This window comes from Mya arenaria, chromosome 8 (genome assembly GCF_026914265.1).
Source record: "Mya arenaria isolate MELC-2E11 chromosome 8, ASM2691426v1".
Classification (NCBI taxonomy): Eukaryota; Metazoa; Mollusca; class Bivalvia; order Myida; family Myidae; genus Mya; species Mya arenaria.
In genome coordinates, this window is record NC_069129.1 from 43,914,670 (window position 1) to 43,935,214 (window position 20,545).

The 20,545-nt window shown below is 34.5% G+C and overlaps 1 protein-coding gene across 1 annotated transcript; it reads right to left on the reverse strand.

The window, feature by feature from the left end:
* Positions 1-10,744: 10,744 nt before the first annotated feature.
* LOC128245049 (uncharacterized) lies at positions 10,745-14,435 on the reverse strand. The gene is made up of 3 exons (XM_052963257.1): positions 14,343-14,435; positions 13,706-13,802; positions 10,745-12,425 (listed from the first exon to the last, which is right to left on the reverse strand). Exons 1-3 carry the CDS (start codon positions 14,392-14,394, stop codon positions 11,882-11,884), a joined length of 693 nt encoding a protein of 230 aa, XP_052819217.1. The 5' UTR covers positions 14,395-14,435; the 3' UTR covers positions 10,745-11,881.
* Positions 14,436-20,545: the final 6,110 nt, after the last annotated feature.

Below are 20,545 nucleotides of genomic sequence, written 5' to 3' on the forward strand. Positions count from 1 at the left end.
CGACTATAGTATTGCATCATCTCATTTACTCTGTTCGGTGAATGACTTCGAAATAATTGAAGTCGATCCACTTTTTTCGGATGGTCATAGCTTACTGTCAACAATTCTCACTATCGATATTTCCAATACACAAACAAATGTAAACATTACCTCTAGCTCGCGAAATCCAACCCGTCATCCTAAATGGCAGCAGGAAAAACACGAGGAATTCGTGTTCAACCTGAACAGTACCGACAAAGAATCTATTAATAACCGGTTACGTAATCCCCCACGGTCAAATACGCGATTATTCCTCAATACAATTACTGAAGATATTGCTAATCTGTTCAAAGAATCGGCTTTTAAAACATTCTCTCAAAAAATAAGTAATAACACCTATCCAACAAAATATACATATAGCACGAAAAGGCCGTGGTTCGGCCTACAGTGCAAGAAGGCGCGGTCGCTATACAATAAAGCACGGAAAGCTTATAATATGAATAAATCGACTTCGAACAAAGAAAAATTACATACTGCGAGTAAGCATTATAAAGTTACAATGAATACGTATGTCGCAAAACACAAGCATACAGCAGAATACAAACTTCGAGAACTCCATTCAAAACATCCTAAAGATTACTGGAACCACTTGAACAAGGTTACCAACGTATCTAAACATGAGTCACCCCCTATAGACGATTTTTTTCATTATTTCAAAAAAATCAACGACGTCGTTGACGCGAACGATCATATATCGGATAATAACCACCCGAGCTTCTCTAGCGCCGAAACCGATCTGTTAAATAGGCCAATAGAACATGACGAAATTAACAAAATGATACTGAAAAGTAAGAATGGTAAAACATCGTCGCAGTTTGATAATATTATCAATGAATACTTTAAAGCCTCGCGCGCCGATATGGTGCCAACCTTCTGTACACTTTTCAATATAATTCTTGAAACTGGTATTCTCCCGGATGCATGGCTAATCGGGACAATAAAGCCAATTTTTAAAAACAAGGGTTCTCCTACCGACCCCCAAAATTATAGGCCGATTACCATTCTTAGTTGTTTAGGCAAATTATTCACGTCTATCCTTAATGAACGCATCAACACATTCCTCTATAATAATGACTTATTAAACGGGAACCAAGCCGGATTTCGCGCAAATTATTCAACCTGCGATCATATTCTTACATTGCATTTCCTTATAAGTAAACTAAGGGCCCAGAAAAAGAAACTGTTTTGCTCATTTATTGATTTTTCTGCCGCATTTGACTCTGTCTGGCGAGCTGGCCTGTGGCATAAGCTAATGCAAACTGGCTTACAAGGTAAAATCCTCACAGTCATAAAAAATATGTATAATGATATAAAATCATGCGTTTCCATCAATGGGCATCTGTCTCCTATGTTCCCAAGCTTTTGTGGAGTTCGTCAGGGAGAAAATCTTTCTCCGATTTTATTTTCTATTTACCTAAACGATTTAGAAGAATTCCTTAAAAGAACATGTTCTATTGTTTCTATAGAAGTAGATGCTAATGAGACAATTATGTACCTTCAGTTACTTATTCTCTTGTATGCTGATGACACTGTACTTTTTGCAGACAATGAACGTGATTTTCAAAAAAGTCTTAACTGTTTCCAAGATTACTGTTTGCAATGGAAACTAAATATTAACCTCTCAAAGACTAAAATAATTGTCTTTGGTGCCAGAAATCTGAAGAAATTTAACTTTAGCATTGCTAACCAAGCGCTAGAGATAGTCAAGGAATACAAATACCTAGGTGTATATTTCTCGTCCACCGGTAGCTTTTTATACTGCCGTAAATATTTAATAAGCCAGGCTAACAAAGCAATGTATGCTCTATTTCTTAGAATTAATAACCTAGACTTGCCTTTGGACATACAACTGAAGCTTTTTGATTCTACCATTGTCCCGATTCTAACGTACGGTTGTGAAGTCTGGGGTTTTGAAAACCTTGATCTGTTGGAGCAACTTCACTGTAATTTTTTGCGACGGATAACATATACTAGGAAAAGTACTCCACGGTACATGCTCTACTCGGAACTGGGTAGATACCCCCTTAACACCATAGTTAAAACCAGAATGATTAGTTACTGGAGTAAACTCGTTTCATCCCATGACTCGAAAATAAGTTTTTTGATATATAAAGGCATTTTACATAGTAATAATTCAGCCTGGACCAGTTACATCAAGTCAATACTTGATTCAACGGGTTATTCATACGTTTGGCAAAACCAAACAAGAGTACCTGTAAAACATATCAGTAAACTTGTGAAATCTAACCTTGTAGACCAATTTCAGCAAAACTGTTTTGAACAATTTAATCTTTCGTCTAAGGGTAAAATGTATTCTCTGTTTAAGTCTGATATTAAATTTGAGGAGTACCTTAATATTTTACCCAAATCTCTACGTTTTACATTTTTGCATTTCCGCACTAGTAATCATAAATTCCCTATCGAAGTCGGTAGATGGAGACAGAATGCTGTACCACATGTCAATAGAAAGTGTACGTTTTGTAATCTAAATGATATCGGTGACGAACTGCACTATTTACTTACATGTCCATTTTTTAATCCTACCAGAAAACAATACATAAGTAGTCGTTTTTACTCAAGACCTAGTGTCTTACACTTTAGTGAAGTTTTAAATTGTATGAACCCGGATACCTTAAGGAAAACAGCAATTTTTGTTAAAATCTTAGTTAATCACTTTAAACGAATCTGATCATGTACTTTATAGCTTTTCATTTGATATCCCATAACTATATCGATTATATTGTATCCTATTTCAAATAAATGAATTTGTTTTGTTATAAAAAAATAAATAATAATAATATCTAAACTAACCACATTCCCCTTACTTACTTATTATATTTGTTTTGTATAATGATAAACTCTAAACCTGTTGTGTAGCCGCCATTAACCCACATATTTATACCTGTGTTAACATATATATATATTGCGTTTTCACATGCTTTTACTTAAATGTAAACTGTGATATAATAAAAGAATATTGAGTTGAGTTGAGTATTGACTATTGACGCTTGACGAATTTAATAATACACCTGTAACTGAAACGTATTTTGCGATTGTTGTTGTAAATGTCTTTTTGGAGATTTTCGATTATCTATGTATAGCTTATGGGGCAATGATTTCAGAAGGGAGAGAACATTTATTATAATGACTACTAATTGGACAGTTAAAAGGGCATTTACCTGTTTCCAAGCACGAAGGGGGGATGGAGATTATTTCTGGAAAAACATCCCCCAAAGGATTTTGCTAAATTTTCAATTATTATCACAAGATTAAGAATATTTATGCGAAAAGCTACAGAAACAAGCTCAGTAACAACAAGTTTAAACATATTATTATTAAGTTAGAAGTTGCAGAGCGCTACTTTGTACGTGGACGATTGGGTAAAAACATTTTATTTACTGTGGCGTCATCCTAGTCTACTTAAAACGTACATATTTTTTTCTTTTAACCAACACCATTGAGACCTGCAAAATCCCATTTATGTCATGCGAAATTATTTCTCGTGGAGGTTATTATATGTAACACATAACAATGAAATAGATTGTTTACATACACAACTTATTTACAAAAAGACACTGAAAATTGCCATTTACACCAACGTGTACATGTAAAGTCGTTAATTTCAATTCTTTAACAATAGCCTACAATATTACACAATAGGGAAATAGATACGTGTGCGTTCTTTGATCATTTAATTTACTATTCCTAAGAGGTTTGCTCATCCGTTTCACAGCTTATCACGGCTGGGTTATTATGTTTCGTTAGCATTTGCGTTTAAAAAGAAAACGGTCATGATTGTAATAACCCCCCATTAAAGCTTTAAACCAAAACATGATTGACATTATCAATTGCCGATTTTCATAGAAGTTACTTTTAAAACCCTCATCAAATAAACGACTGTAAATACTATCATCTACTGAGTCATAATATCATATCCATCAAAAGTATTTCACTGAGTGTTAAAAATATTGTATTGATTGTTTATATTTTGTCCAGAAATACAATATGGTGGGCTTATTTTGGAATAAAAATCTTGTTGAAACAGCCATTTTCACACCAATACTTAATTTAGGAATACTCTTTCGACTATTTCCGATTTTACGCTCGATCATTGATTTTTATTTCGATTCGATAATCGATTGTGAAGTACGTCCGATAAGCCCCTACGAACCACAATTTCTAAGCAGTATCTAACGTTAAATCTGAACAGCCAGATATTAACAATACAAATACCGTTTAAACCAGGACACGACGTATCATTTTGGCTTAGTTTTCAATTTTTGAAACTCGTTCTTTTTTTACAACACCCTGCCGTTCGGTGCATCTATAAACTGTGCGACATTTCAGAAACTTAGAACAGGACTACTTGTTGATTAATTAGACGGCTACCTTTGCAGCGCCAAATCAACACAGCGATGTTAAACAACAGAAAAACCTGAAGTATGTCATGCTTTTCGATGAAATATATAGTTTTAACACTGAAATAACAACAGTGAAAATATTAATTTGAATTTTTCACTACAAAGTAATGAGTAAAACTATTAACTTTAAGAACTACTTTTAAAATCAGGGGTAGTGACCCAACCTTGATAAAAAACTAAACTCATCGTTTTTGAACAAGTGAATATAGCCAAAAATAATAAATTGATATGAAAAAGGTTGCATATGTTTGAATTCAGATTTTTTTCCAAAAGAACATAAATAACCGTTTATTTGAAAAATGTTAATTCTGTTTTACAAGCGTTTATTTGAACTTGAAGGTGACTGTTCGAACATTTGCCGAACGCGTCTCATTTCGTTGAGTCTTACACAAATGGAGGCTGCTGGTTTTGGTTTTCCAGCTAACTAGTCAATGCAAAGTGTTCCACGCGTGGAGGCTGGCGGTTTTTGTTTCCAAGGTAATGGGTCCAATGATCGAACGTGTGGTACATATAGATCACCAGACTTTCATGCCCGGCGTTTGACGGAGGTTTTGCTTTGCCGTCACATTTTGTTTTTTTTATGTTAATATATAAAAAGCAATATCACAATTTAATATTCGTTTAACTGCATATTTATCACGTTACACCTGTCGGTGGTGTTTTACATAAGAACATCCCACGGACGTTTACGCCACTGTCTGACACGAAAATGATTTCCTAGTGTTAAGGCATGTTTGAAACATATTAAATGAAACAAACCACGTTTTTATTAATTTTCGAACTAACTGATAAAGTCGTTCGTTTAAATACAAATCTTGGATATGCGCCCGTTTTAAGATAAGCTTGGGATATTTGTTTACGTTCAGTACAGATACATTTGTGAAATGCCACACGGGTCTATGTTTATAGATAACAGTTTGCATATGTTTCGTTATAAAAAAGTTCAGAATGTGAATATATATACATGGTAAATTGAATGCGTAGTTATTTCATACATATTTTAAAATCGAGGATCGTGTAATTTTGCAGTGCGATTAACTCATGAAGTGCTTAATTATTCTACTCGTTTTGGGGATAGCGCTTTTACAAAGTATGGGAATATAATGAAAACAATATTGACTATTATTTATTTCAGGATTAAAATTCATTTCGCTCAAAATGGCTATTACCGTGAAACGCGTTAATTAACATTTGCATAATTAGTAGGGCGCCGAAATAACTACGCCGGGGATTCGTCGAATGCATTAGTACAACAATGAACGTCACTTCATTTGTACAGAAAAGTACTAGAGTGTGTAAATATAATGTATTATATACACTCCTAAACACAAAAAATGAACAAAACTGAATAAGACAAATCTGTTTAAGAAATATAATTGACTGCTTATGCTAAAATCGGTTTGCTAAAACCTACATATATACGTTATCTAATTTAAACCGGTTTTTCTTAACGAAAGTATATTCGCGATTTACACGAAATTCCATTGTTTTATTTTCTATTTTAGGCGAAGATATTGAGTGTAGAGGAGGTCGTGGTGGGGTGGAAGCAGGTCCTCTGGCCGCTGGAGAAGCAATGGGTATGTGATATTTTGAATTATGCTTGGTTTAGAATTATTTATTGCAAAACGATTTTTAAAACAATTATAACAAAGTTGTATAAAACACTTTAGTGGCAACCACTAAATTACCCAACACTGGGTTCTTACACTGCTGGCAAAACTGGTGTACCAAGATGAAACATATTTGATCGGCTTGGTGACCACGAACAAAACTTTCAAACGCCCAGGCCAGAAATCGAGCTTGGGGCTCTTTGGTTATCAGCGTATGCGCTAATTTCTTCACAAACAGGACGTATGTATCGCATGGTTCCAATGTTTTGGCTATAGTGAAATCATTTCAATACAATAGTAACTTTACATGTAACGATGCATGTACATAAGTGATGTAAATGCTAACAATTACATGGCCATACAAAAAGTATATTTATATTATATCTCGGATTTTTTTCAGCCGTCAAACCTATTATAATTCAAACTCTTTGCACTTTCAATTACTATTTCTGTGAAATGAACTTTTGCATTCTCGCAACAGGATTACTCCGGACATTGGTGAATACGGACCTGATGCACTAATTGCTGCACTGAAGGCTATTGGAATACTCGTGGGTCTTGGAGTCGGGGGATGTATCATACTTTGGACATGTTTAATGTTACTAGATTATTGCGCCCGAGAAAATTCGAAGTCGAAGCCTACTTATAGTAGCAGTTCAGTTAGTTGGGACATTCAGGCTGCACCATCACGGTCAAGAAGAACTAAAAGTAAGCGAGCACAACCGGAGCCTACAAACGAGTCATCAGAGCCGATGGATACCACGTCAAATGACAAAGAATCAGTTTTCTCGATACGTCTGTGAATCATACTACTAGGCTGGTATTGATAAGAATTCTTAAGTCATTCCTGAACTTTTAAGTCACTTTTCTAGTTTAAGTATCTCTTTAGTCATATAAAATAGAAGAAACAGGTTCAAAATAAATCATTCTCATTGAATTTATTAAAAACCATACATTAACGTTAAAAGCACTTATAAATTTATTTTAATTTGACTATAAAAATGCTAAGAAATCGACTAAAGTTAGGGAATGACTTTAGAGGCTTTATGGATACGGCCCCTAGTTTACAGCCGGGCTGTACTTTATAAGTACAGTTTTGAACCAGGACATGACCAATGCATCAAACTTGAACTATTGTGGTGGCCTAAGCAAACGCTTAAGTGACAAATGCATAATTGCTAATTATACCTTTTTTTGAAAATAAACAAATAACTTTCAGTAAAAATATTTTTAAAAATTTGGTTTGTCAATCTCTAAGCAATTTAGATGATGATTATAATATTGAACAAAAGTGTTCAAACGTTAAATAATACATACTAGAGGATAATACATAGTAGAAAACTGCCAACAAAACCACTCGTCCTCAAGGACTCTTATTTATTTTAGGTTTGGTGATAAATGAGCCTTTAAAACTTGACTTACGCATTTCAAATCGTGGACATCAAATATAATATTTAAGCATATATCAACATTTGATGACGTGTTCCGGCCGTCAGTATCTTAGTTTTAACACCCCTAATAATTTGCCACATTGTATTTCGTCATGGAAAAGTGCATTTATAAAACATTAGCGAGACCCGTTAATTACGTTTTCATGTTTTAGATTGTTAGCGTAATGATTTATATTGTTAGCGTTGTTGAGCTTTTTTTCTTGTTATCATATACCCGACTTCAAATAAAGATTGTTGAATCTCGTAGCTTGTGGATGGATTGTCCATGCCAAACAAAACATATGCTGTTTTATACTGATATACAACTGTAATGGAAGCATGAGCGTTTTTTTTTATTTCACAACAACGAAACGTTACATATTGCGCTTAACATCACGTGTTGGTTTTAACTTTCATTGCATGATCAGTTATTGACTTAACACACTTAATTATGTTTAGGATCATGACAAGTTTTTTGGTTCAAAGTCGTGTCCATCATTGCATCAACCAAATATTGTCACAAAATATGCGTGTTGGTTTAATACAATGACATCAAAAAAATTGTTTTTGATTCATGTAAAAATTCCTATTGTAATTGATAAAAACGAACTTATTTATAAAATTTACATAAACATGGGATCGTTATAGAGTACATCCTTTTATTCAACGAGTTCAGGAAAGCGAAGATACAAAAATATTGAAATTTACTTTCTTTTAAATCGTGACGTCACAATTCGTTTAAAGACACCATTTTAAAATAATTTCATAATGATATTTCTTCAACAAAAATATAAATATCTGAACACATTGTTATATTTTTTTACGGAAGCTAAGAAAATCGTGTTAATCATTCTTTGTATGATTTTTATAAAAAATAACTACACTTATCAAAAAGTGAACACAATTTCAAGTAAATGTTTGAATAGCTTCGATGTTACAATTATTATAAAGTAGTTTTGTTTTCAAATTAAATAACTTTTAAATTTGCGGAATAATATATTGTCTAACAAATGGAAATAGAGGAAAGTTGAATTACTGGCCCCAATTTCTTTAAACTTCCTAAGCGTATCAATTAAAACTTAACTAGCTTATGTTATAGAGTCAAAATTCTTATTATGCCCCCCTTCGAAGAAGAGGGGTATATTGCTTTGCACAGGCATGTCGGTATGTCGGTCGGTCGGTCGGTCGGTCGGTCCGTCGGTAGACCAAAGCTTGTCCGAGTGATAACTCAACAATTCCTAGACGTATGGTCATCAAACTTCACATGAAGGTTGGACCTGACCAGTAGATGACCCCTATTGATTTTGGGCGTCATCGGGTCAAAGGTCAAGGTTACAGTGACCTTTAATGGTAAAATAATTTTAAAGCTTGTCCGAGTGATAACTCAACAATGTCTGCACCCATGGCCCTCATAATTGAATTGGAGGTTGGGCCTGACCAGTAGATGACCCCTATTGTTTTGGGGGGTCATCAGGCCAAAGGTCAAGGTCACAGTGACCTGGAATGGTAAAAGGTTGTCCGAGTGATAATTCGACAATGCCTGCACCCATGGCCCTCATAATTGAATTGGAGGTTGGGCCTGACCAGTACATGACCCCTTTTGTTTTTGGGGGTCATCTGGCCAAAGGTCAAGGTTACAGTCACCTTGAATGGTAAAAGGTTGTCCGAGTGATAACTCGACAATGCCCGCACCCATGGCCCTCAAACTTACTTGGAGAATTGGCCTGACCAGGAGATGACCCCTATGGTTTTGGGGGGTCATCTAGCCAAAGGTCAAGTTCACAGTGACCTCGAAAGGTAAAAGGTTGTCCGAGTGATAACTCGACAATGCCTGCACCCATGGCCCTCAAACTTGACTTGGAGGTTGGGCCTGGCCAGAAGATGTCCCTTTTGATTTTAGGGGTCATTGGGCTAAAGGTCAAGGTCACAGTGACCTGGAATGGTAAAAGGTTATCCGAGTGATAACTCGACAATGCCTGCACCCATGGTCATCAAACTTGACATCAAGGTTGGGCCTGCCCAGTAGATGACCCCTATCGACTTTGGGGGTCATCAGGCCAAGGTCAATGTCACAGTAACCTTTAACGCAAAAAAGTTAACAAATCGTCTCCCACTGATATCCCAACAATGCCTGAACCTATGATCATTAAACTTGACATGGATGTTAAGCCTGACCAGTAGATCACCCTTATTGATTTTAGGATTCATAGAGCCAAAGTTCAAGGTCACAGTGATCTTGAATGGTAAAAGGTTGTCAGAGTGATGACTCAACAATGCCTGAACCCATGGCCTTCAAACTTGACTTGGAGTTGCATCTGACTTGTAGATGACCCCTTATGATTTAAGGGGTCATCAGGTCAAAGGTCAAGGTCACAGTGACCTTGAACGAAAAAAACTTGTCTGTGTGATAACTTGACAATGCCTGCACCCATGGCCCTCGAACTTGACATTTAGGTTTCTGGTGACCAGCTGATGACTCTGGATTTTGAGTTCATAGAGTCAAAGGTCATGGTCATAACACACTCTATCCTCACACTTTAATGGTCATAATCTGAAAACTGCCTTAATGGCAACAAATCAGCTGTCATTTCGGTCCATGCATATTTCATTCAATTGTCCATATAATCCTGACAACATGGCGCTCAGGGGGGGCATAATGTTTGACAAACATCTCCTGTTTAATTATGTTTTTACTAGTAAGTAAAACATGGCTAAAGGTTGTTAACTTACAGATAATATCTTTTTGAAGTCAAAAATGTTAAGAATCTAAATATTGCAGAATTTATAGCAACACAGAAATAGTAAGCTATGATTGATAGGGGATATTATGATAGGACGTTTTTCTGGTAACCTGTATCACCTCTCGTTCGGTGTGTCGAGACCGTAGTTCGAGACGGATACATCTTTACTGACCGAACGAGACGTGATACAGGTCACCAGAAAATCGTTTGATCGTACTATTCCATTTATTATATACAATGTACCTTCCTATTTGATTATTCCTTTTTAATTTTCGGTTTCAATTTGATTTAAATTTACCACCACCTGTCAAATGAGCGTATGAATTCAAATGTGTTATGTTGTTTTGTGTAATGAAGTCAAGGGAACCTACCACAGCGAAACGCAGTCAGAAGTTACAGAATTCATTTTATTGAGCAAAATAAGAACAAAATAGTTTGTGTTTTAGCAAAAATAACAAATTGCTTATACGACAACAATTATTTAATGTCACAGCACAAAAAAAAAACAACAACAAGAAGGGGAGTTATTTTACGAGTATTCACTAATCGTCATTTCCTGTAGACGTAACGCGGCCATTTTTTTACAAAATAAATATTCGTGGGTGTTTTAGACGATCATAATATGCAGATCCAAGGGAAGTTCGTGAGTCAATCGCTCTTTCTATCGATGATGCGATTTCGCATTCTACTTTGTATTGGCGAGCGGCTCATGTTTATGATAATAAACATGGATAATGCAACAATTATGGACTTCGAAATGGCAAACATCTACACTGAAGTAGATGTCTTGATAGATTGTAAGTGTTCTCTGCTTCTTGCTTATCCTCATGGTTCTTTGAAGAACATGAGAACCATGTGTCTGAATATTTACATGCTTCTCCAGCGTGAGTAAAGTTAGATAATTTAATGTATTTAAAATATGACAGGTTTTACCAGGTTTAAGCCACGCTATTTTTATCAACGCGAAAGTGGTTCCGAGATTAAGCACGATACTCGCATGATACGGAATCAGAAAACGACAGTATCATGATACGGAATTTTTAATACTTCGTGCTGTATTTTCACTGTTGGATATGGAAAAGGAATTTGATAGGCATATAATAAATCCTGTTATAAGAGACTTAAAAGGTTTTAAGAAATTGGGGCCAGATGAGGTATCAAAAACAAATACACCGAAAAAAATATTTTTTCAATAATTCCTTATATCACTCAAGAGGATTGCGTTTTGAATGACTAAAAGACAAATTTATTGAAGAGATGACATACCAGTTAAATGATTTTTTTCTATAACGGGTAAATGCATTTAACCACTCTCCTTTGTTATATTAAAACATTATACTTTCCATGATTGCTTTGATTCAATGTAATTACTTAATTATATATGCATTTTATTGCATTTTCCTTGTAAACAGTTTTCATATTCACAGTTCTGTCAGTCATAAAACCAATAAAAAGAGTTAACACAAGTTATCCATAAAACATTCTTACAACATGTACATGTATACTCGAATTATTGAAACAATTATTGTGTCCAATTGTAGTTGTTTTTTTGTTGTCATATTTTAAATGTACAACATCAAATTCTTTTCATAACGAGTAAAAATAGAAAGGAATCGAAATGGGGTTTGTTTATATCTGTTTTACATGTGCGCTACAAGCGGACCAGGGTTAACGCACGTAGCTTTGTCATCCTGGTTTTGAGCAAAAAGGCTTTCGTATGACGGTGGCTCCGCTTCGGAAGTTTTGTTTTGATAATGTTCAACGGTTTCAACTAAATCGCCAGATTGCACATTCCAGAGAACATTTCTATTTAATGTATTTCCATTGGCATTCACACTTGTTCCTATCGTTCTAGTCAGAACACTTCTATTGTCATAAATGCTATTTTCTACTGCTCCTGTTCTCATTGGCATAGTCAATGCATTCCCATTTCTGAATACATCACTCTCTGCAACTCCTCTTTCCACTGAGTTACTGTTTGTTTGTGCATTTATATAGTTTGTTAATCTTGGTTGGCGTTCTTGAATGTTGATGACATCCCTGTAACGCATTTCTTCAGCAATGTGTTTGCAGCAGTGTATTACACCATATACAATGCAAGTAAGGAACCCCATTCCCGCCAGTATTCCAACTACTAGGGCAAAGCCATGTCCAGAGCTAAGGCCTCCAGGTTTACTAGAGCTGCTGAAGACATAGAAACATTACTTCAATATATTTGCCCAAACTTATAATACACTGAACCGAAAAAGAAACGCCCCGGTTGAATTTTCGTAATAAAAAAAGCAACCTGTGATTAATCTTAGTTTGAGTATATTTTTAACAAAAATCATAACCGGGGCGTTTCTTTTTGTTCAGTGTATTTCAAATTGAATACTTATGTAATTCAATAATCAAACGAGATTCTTTGAGAACACACAAACGTTCAATAACAGAAAACAACAGTCTTGGTTTGATCAAAACTGTTTATGGACAGTTATCAGAGCAACAGTGCCAACACCCAGTACCGTTGGTCTAAGAAGTATTCCGTTTTTAAGAACTATTTATACCTACTATTTGTTCTCCAAGGACCAAAATATAACTACTCTGATATTTTTGTTTCGGATTCAGCTGATAAAAAATTGTTTACAGTATAGAATCATATGTACACACTTTTAATAAACATCAACCAAGAAACTTGACGATTACCGGAAATATAGCCGCAAAAGTGTCTTTTACAACCAAGTTTAATAAAGACTTCTTTATCGTCCAAGTTATCGTTAAAGCTTCTTTAAAAAAACAAGTATGATCAAAGATTCCTTTACGGCCACGTATAATGAAAGTTATCTTAGCGACCAAGTGTTATAAAGTATAACGAAAGCTTCTTAAGTGACAACTTCAAGAATTAAAATTACGACCAAGTATAATGAAAGCATCTTTAACGACCAAGTTTATTGAAAGCCTTTTAACGAACAATTTTAATGAAAGGTACGGCCAAGTATAATGAACATTCCTTTAAAGACCAAGTAGAATAAAACATGTTTAACGGACAAATCTTATCCAAGCCCAAGTATAATAAAAGCGTATAACGACCAAAGCTTATTTAACCACTGATTTAAATGTATAATTTTTAACGATTGGTAAAATACCACCAACATCATTCTTAAGACAACGACCACGCAAACATATGGTACAAAGCTAAAATCAAAATGCAACATTGATATGTTTATTATAAAGATCTTTGTCCTTGTATGGTCGGCTAAACCTCAGATATGGTATTATTTATATGCCAAACGTGAATTAAATGCTTAATTCAAGGCAGAAAATGTTTTACATGTAAATAATCTATTGGAATAATCGAAGGATGAATCAGTAGTATAGTAACATCATTTCACTTTTTTAAGTAGTCCGTACCATATTCAGTTGTTATATTCAATATTTTATCTGTTGAACCTATATTAACCCGTGGCTTAACTTAAGCCTCATACCTGCCTATCCCGCCTCCCCCAGCGAACGTTCTACCACCTCTAGAGCCACTACTACCTCCTCTACTCCCTCCACCAGAGCCACCTCTTCCTTCACCTACTAGAAACAATATGAGTTCCTGTTTAATGGAGATACAAAGGGTTTCTCTAAATGCCTGTTATTTTGCACATACAATTGATAAATAGTATGATTAATAAGACATTAATATAGGTAACTAGTACGGCTGTTCGATCTCATTTATAGGAGAGTTTTAATATAAACTATTTTAGCAAACTTCTTATACGGCTTATGGTAATACCCGAGCACCTTTTTAATATATTATTTATCTCGATTTCGAAACATTTCTTTGAAAGTACAGTGTCAAAATCTTGATTAATTATAAGCTAGACGTTTAAATTTGTTTACTTTTCTTTGGCTTTTTACTTCCAACACGAATAAGCAAAATGTAAAACATTAACACAGTTTTAATAATCAGTGTGACACTGTTCCGAATAAGAATAATATACATACGAAGTTAAATGAACGATTTATGTTCGTTTCCTGTACAATTATTGAACAGTAAGGCAGTTAAGGTATGAATCAATTTTGATGTTCTAGAAAAAAACAACGCAAATAACAACATAAATTGACTTAACCAACCTGTTGTCAACAGTGTCAGTAAAATCCAACAAATCAAAAACGTTTTGTTCATTTTTCGTACAACTTTTATCTATCTCGTCTTTTTAAATAAATAACGAATGACGGGCATTTTGAAATATAAATACACTGCAGTGCTTTTATACACTCGTTATCAGCAAGCACACAAAAATGTCAACAACTTTATGCTTAACGTATCTGGAATGTTTAAATTAGGTAGGATTAAGCGTATGTGATTAAGTTAAATAACAAGTTGTATGTAAAGTGAAGATGGTACATTGTTGACATTGAAAGTATTGCAGAAACGTAAAATGTCACGTCTGATTTAAGTTAAGCAATACACACACACACAATACGCATACACACACACAGTACATGCACACACACACACACACACACACACACACACACACACACACAAACACACACACAAACGCACGCACGCACGCACGCACTCACTCACGCACGCACGCACGCACACACACACACACACACACACACACACACACGCACACACTACGCATACACACACATACAGTACACATACAGACATATAATACGCATACACACACACAGTACACATACACACACCCATAATTATACAAATAATATATTAAGACATACAGGAAATTTTCGTTGATGGTACAAGAAGAATCAGTTATTTCAATTTAAATGCATGGAGTAATTCCACGTTATAAAATAAGGAAATTCGACATTCATTCATACTTAATATTGATTATTCTTCAAAATACGTCAGTCGGGATTTTATTTTCCGTTGATGAAGATTGATTTCCATTATGTCAATTGTTGAAGGAAATGTTTTGATATATTTCCGGCCCATCCAAAGCTTTTATTGATTTTCAGGCTTTTCTTGTTAACCTAAGATATTTCCACATTGTTGATATTGAAAGTATTGTAGAAACGTAAAATGTCACGTCTGATTTTAGTTAAACAATATACAAACAAAGTTCTACAAATAATATATAAAGACATACAGGGAATTTTATCAAACAGTGTATATTTTGTTAACATTAGATTTTGTTGATGGTACAAGAAGAATGAGTTATTTTAAATTTAATTCATAGAGTAATTCCACGTTATATAATAACGAAATCCAACATTGTTATTCAGTCATTTATTCTGAAGAAAAATGGTATGATAGAGAAGTACATCTGCATTTTAGAAGCGTGGGTATACAAAGACACGATGGTAATTTGACGATTGTGATTCCAAGAGCTCTAGATAATTGAATACAACTTTCAAATTACCTTCAGTAATAAGGGATGCACAAAAGAATCCTAGTATAGGGTATAGTTGCCAACACAGTGCAGTGAATGCAAAATATCGTTGAAAAATTGATTTCAAAGGTAGTGTGAAGTCTGTTGCCTTGTGATTGCTTTGTTAGTTTCCCATTGATCTTCCCTAAGATTCCTTAAATTGCGATTCTGTGTTTAACCCAGGGACCGGTTATCAGAGTATAAAGGGTTCCATAGAATTTACAAATGCGATACTAAATATAGTTTTTTTTTAAACCATTGTCCTCAAACTTTTAAAAAATCCTAAAAAGCTTAATTATAAAAAAAAATAAATAAATAAACATTTCATTGATTTATTTTAAGAATTGAAAAGAAATGCGTAACATTTGATTATGTTACCTACATAGCTTTAAATAACACAAACAAATTGTAAAGGCTGAGAGTGGTCTAGTGGTATAGGTGTCCGCCTCTCACCCAAAGAGTTGTGGATTCGATCCCCACCAGGTGTACTTTTTCATAGCCTTTGTTGTCCTCTGATTTTCCCTTTGAACCAAATAATTAATGAAAGCTTATATTGAGTTTCCTACCACTTTTCTCCCAAGGACTTAAAATATCGTCTTTTCGGATGTTTTTGTAAGTCCCCGGTCAAAATCACGGTGATTGGGGACGGGGTTCCATAATAAAGCCTAAAGAAAGCCGTTTTCTTTGCCGCTTTCGACAGTATTGATACGAGATCATGCGATGCTACTTTTCCATTTTCTATGTTTAAATGTTTCACCGAATACAAAAGCCATATCCGTAAATGTTTGCGTTGTTTTGTATTTTTAAATTATAGAAAAAAGTGTTTTAGTCACCAACCGTTAATACATAAAGTAATTGAATTTGATGATTATAGTTTATGCTGGGTTTACCCATAAGTATGGATAAGCAAATATTATAAACATATATTACAATACTCTTAGACATATGCAATAAAAGAAATGTTTTTATGAACATGACAAATAACAGAGTCTGATATTATTACATCTGAAAATACACCCGCAGATTAACAAAGTGCTATGTAGGAGCCCATTTCAATAAAGACGTACCTTAGTCGCAAATTGAACAAATATTAGTGTCATATGTTTAATATTTTACCGCAAATTTGTGGGAATAGAACTTTAGTCTGTATTTATATATATAAAATATTTAAGGATAACAAATATCAACCTGTTCAAAAATATTATTTAAGATGAGTAACGACGTGGGACCTTTGAGTAAAAGGAACCACTGGTTTCCTATGACGAGTTTGAATATTGAGCGCAAACAATGAAGACCGACAGGCTTTATGATATAGCAAATAAATCATTTTTGAAGCACATCCTGCAGGATGTGGACAGGAGAAGGACTAGCATTCGATGTGAAATATTATATAATTCTGTTTGATTTCTATCAACTTCAATGTGTTTTTAATGAATATACTTCTCTTATAACAAACATGTCATTTAACTGAAAAGTTGCGTATCGAAAAGCAATTGACCAATGAAAGGGCATTAAAGCTTAAACACAAACACATAGGTATTGAAATCGCAATTTTTAAATTCAGTATAGATCTAAGACGCATTAGAACATCGTGAATTTAAATAACAGTTCTTGTAATGTAGATAAACAATATATTCAGTATTTACAAAATGAGGGGCTACAAAGTGTCTTTTCTAGTCTTCATTTGTCTTGAACATTTTACTTACTTGAACGCATTTACCCAGTTCTGTAAAGCGTACATTTACGACGGCGTTGACGTTGCAGCCAACGCTGTAAGGAGAAGCAACTCGTCTCGGGTCGAGCATTGTCTTTGTCATGCGCCAACGATTCCACATGCAGTAGCCTTGTGTTTGTGGATTCGTCTAAAGGATGCATTTTCTGGAGCTCGAATCTTCACGGAACATACCAGAGGATGTCTACGACGCAGACAGAATCTTATCAGAAGACAGGTAAGACATTTTGCAAGTGATAAATTTTCGAGTGCAAAACTTTTGTCGTTGTTTGAAATTTATCACAGAACGAATGTATTTCTCAATTTCTAAAAGTGAAAAATAATAACATGATTGTTTTTCATTATAAGGACTGATTCTTTTATGTTTTCCCAATGCACTTTGCAGATCATATGAACTATTTTGCCGTCCAAGGCATTTCAAACTGTATGAGTAGTTAACGGACAGTTTATATCATAGGTATATATGAAAAAGTACCCGGATGACTGTTGAAGAAAATAAAAACAACTGAAAAAATGAAAAGCATTTAAAGAAAGTTAACCGGAGTAAAAAACCATTTTCCTCGTCACCAGATGTCTGAAAAATAGACTTGTGTAATTGACTATTATTTCGACAAAGAGGACGATTTTACCCAAACACCGGGAAGGACATGTTCTCAATTATGATGGCGTTCTACTTCTTCTTTCTCCGCTGTGATACAAGGCTTTATCGTATCGTTTACAACTAGAAAGTAGTTTAAGTAAACAAATTCTACGCATGGTTCGTTACAAATCATAGTACGGTTGTAATGCATCAATAAAGAAAAAATGGTAGCCTTTGCTGTTATTTACACCCATTTTGAATCAAGATTAGGTTTTTTTTCTCAATATTTCTGTCAAAATGACACTGTTTCTGTGTGCAATACAAAATATAATTGAATTCTTTCTCAAATTTGTGTTTTGTTCCTCGAAAATATAATAAGATCATTATAACTTTTTTGCAACCTCGACTTAAACGGACTGTAATAGGGACACTTTCAACACAGTACAGGTTAAAAATGCCAAGTTTTCGAATGCATTTGGCACCTTAGTCCAGATCCTGGTTTGACTGAGTTACATTCTTAAAAACGGACAACACATATTTAAGCACGAGCACAAACGCACACCACAAACACAAACGTACAAAATGGTTTGGATTACAAATAGATAGAAATGTCAGTCAATATGTCAGACTTAAAAAGTTATAACGGGGCAACAAAACGCAAATACTTTAAACCTAATAAAATAAAAATTAGGGATACCAGCCTGGTACTGTACACTTGATAATCAGCAATGATAGGAAATTGTAAATAATCGACCAAAATGAAGCTCAATTTGAAAAATTAAACTTTAAACGTTATTCTTAGATAAATAGTTTTTAATATAAATACGACATCAATTTTATGCACTAATTCCAAATACATTTCAAAATAGATCATCTTGATCTTAGCCAGAAATTGAAAAAAAAAACAAAAAACAATTTATTGACGTGCTGTATTGGTGGAGTTTCGGTGGATTTCAAAACTTGTTTTTTGTATTTTTGTGAGTATACATTTATTTCCGTTGCTAATTGTTTCGATGAGTAAAAAATAAATAAATTAGGTGAGCTACCTTTAAGGGGGTATAGGACTGTATCATTAATGATGCAATTTTTTTTTTACAAAATAAAATTAACCTTACCTTTACTTCAGCAACGCGTCCAGAAAATACGCAACTTGTAAGCTATTTGCTCACCGGCCTCAATATGTAATTTGCTTTAATTGCAGTTCACCCCTGCGATGCGGATTGGACGGAGTTTCAAGGCTCCTGCTACTTCATGACCGGGCTAACTCCCTTCCTGGTCGATGCTGACGTATGTATTGGCCATATTCTCTATATCATATAATGGGATTGTAAATTGTGTTGACATTTTCCAACGCTTTAAACGGTGCGTCACGAGTTTGTAACCCTATACAAATATATTCAGGTCAAAATAACAAGTCCAATGCCACTGAATTCATTTATTTGCCGTGTTGTACGGGAAAATGCAAAGTGAAATCACGTTTGCTAATATTCGGAGGCAAACCTAGTTTGTTTAGATATACGTACTTTCCAAAATATCTTGTACAGTAAACATGATCTGACTTCAGTAAACGCCCCAGCTGTGGCTGTAGGTGCTATGATCATTCAATGTTTAACAAAAGTTATATGAACAAACAAAGCCTTTTACCTAACTACAGATGGAATGCAAATCGTACGGAGCGCATGTTGTGTTCGTTGAATCCGAAGAAGAGAATATGTTCATTGCAGACTTCACACAGACAGTGCGTTCAAATAAGACCATTTGTTTTGTTTCCGATAAAAATGTCAAACATATGAAAAAAGTAGGTCGGGAATTTTTTTTAAGTAGTAACATGAGGATAAGTAGTATTGGACCAAAGTGCTATAATTGTAAGAGACGTTACTATCAAACCACTTTAGTTTTATTCTAGAGTTACTGCGAACTACGGCATTATTGCTATCGTCGTTAACATTGAAAACTTGGGACACTTTAAACTTCTTTCCATTTGAAATATTATTGAACAATATGTACCAATAATCTTGTTTAAGATTTTCTAGTATGTTAAAGAGTCATATTCAGTAAAACATAAACGTTAATATCAGTATTTGATAAACTGTGTACTGTGAGTAAAATAGTGAAAATACAAATTGAATATATGTTTTTAATGTTCCCGAAAAGTACAAGTCCACGTTGTAATAAAAAGAATCGCAAGGCTTAAGATAAGAACATTTTCATGAGAAATTCTGACTTTAGTGTAAACTGCGTTACAATAAAAATGTCATAAGGACATTTACCGAATATATTCTACCAATAAATTTACGGATGTGACCAAGAAATTTAACTTAAAATGCTTGGGCACATCTGTAAATTTATGGGTAAAATATATTATTATTTATCTAATTTCCGAGTAGGTTTGGTTTTTCCATAGTTATATTTAGCAGATGTCAATCCCAGAACGAGGCCGCTCATCCTACAGAACGACCCGTTGGTGCATCATGACATTCAACCAGGAATTTACGATCTTCGCCTTTTTTGTAAATGGGGAATTTTGGAAAAATCAGGGTCCTTCGCGTATACCGGCTATGACGAAGAAGGGTTAAAGTGCACCGGCTATTACTAAAGCAAACAAAAGTAGTTTAGT

What these genes read in the sequence shown, in the direction of transcription:
- LOC128245049 (XM_052963257.1), bottom strand. Translation starts at nt 14,394, where the DNA reads ATGAACAAAACGTTTTTGATTTGTTGGATTTTACTGACACTGTTGACA. An exon ending in ACTGACACTGTTGACAACAG is followed by an intron (nt 13,803 to 14,342) that starts GTTGGTTAAGTC and finishes TATTGTTTCTAG; the next exon opens with TAGGTGAAGGAAGAGGTGGC. An exon ending in GGGGGAGGCGGGATAGGCAG is followed by an intron (nt 12,426 to 13,705) that starts GTATGAGGCTTA and finishes CTATGTCTTCAG; the next exon opens with CAGCTCTAGTAAACCTGGAG.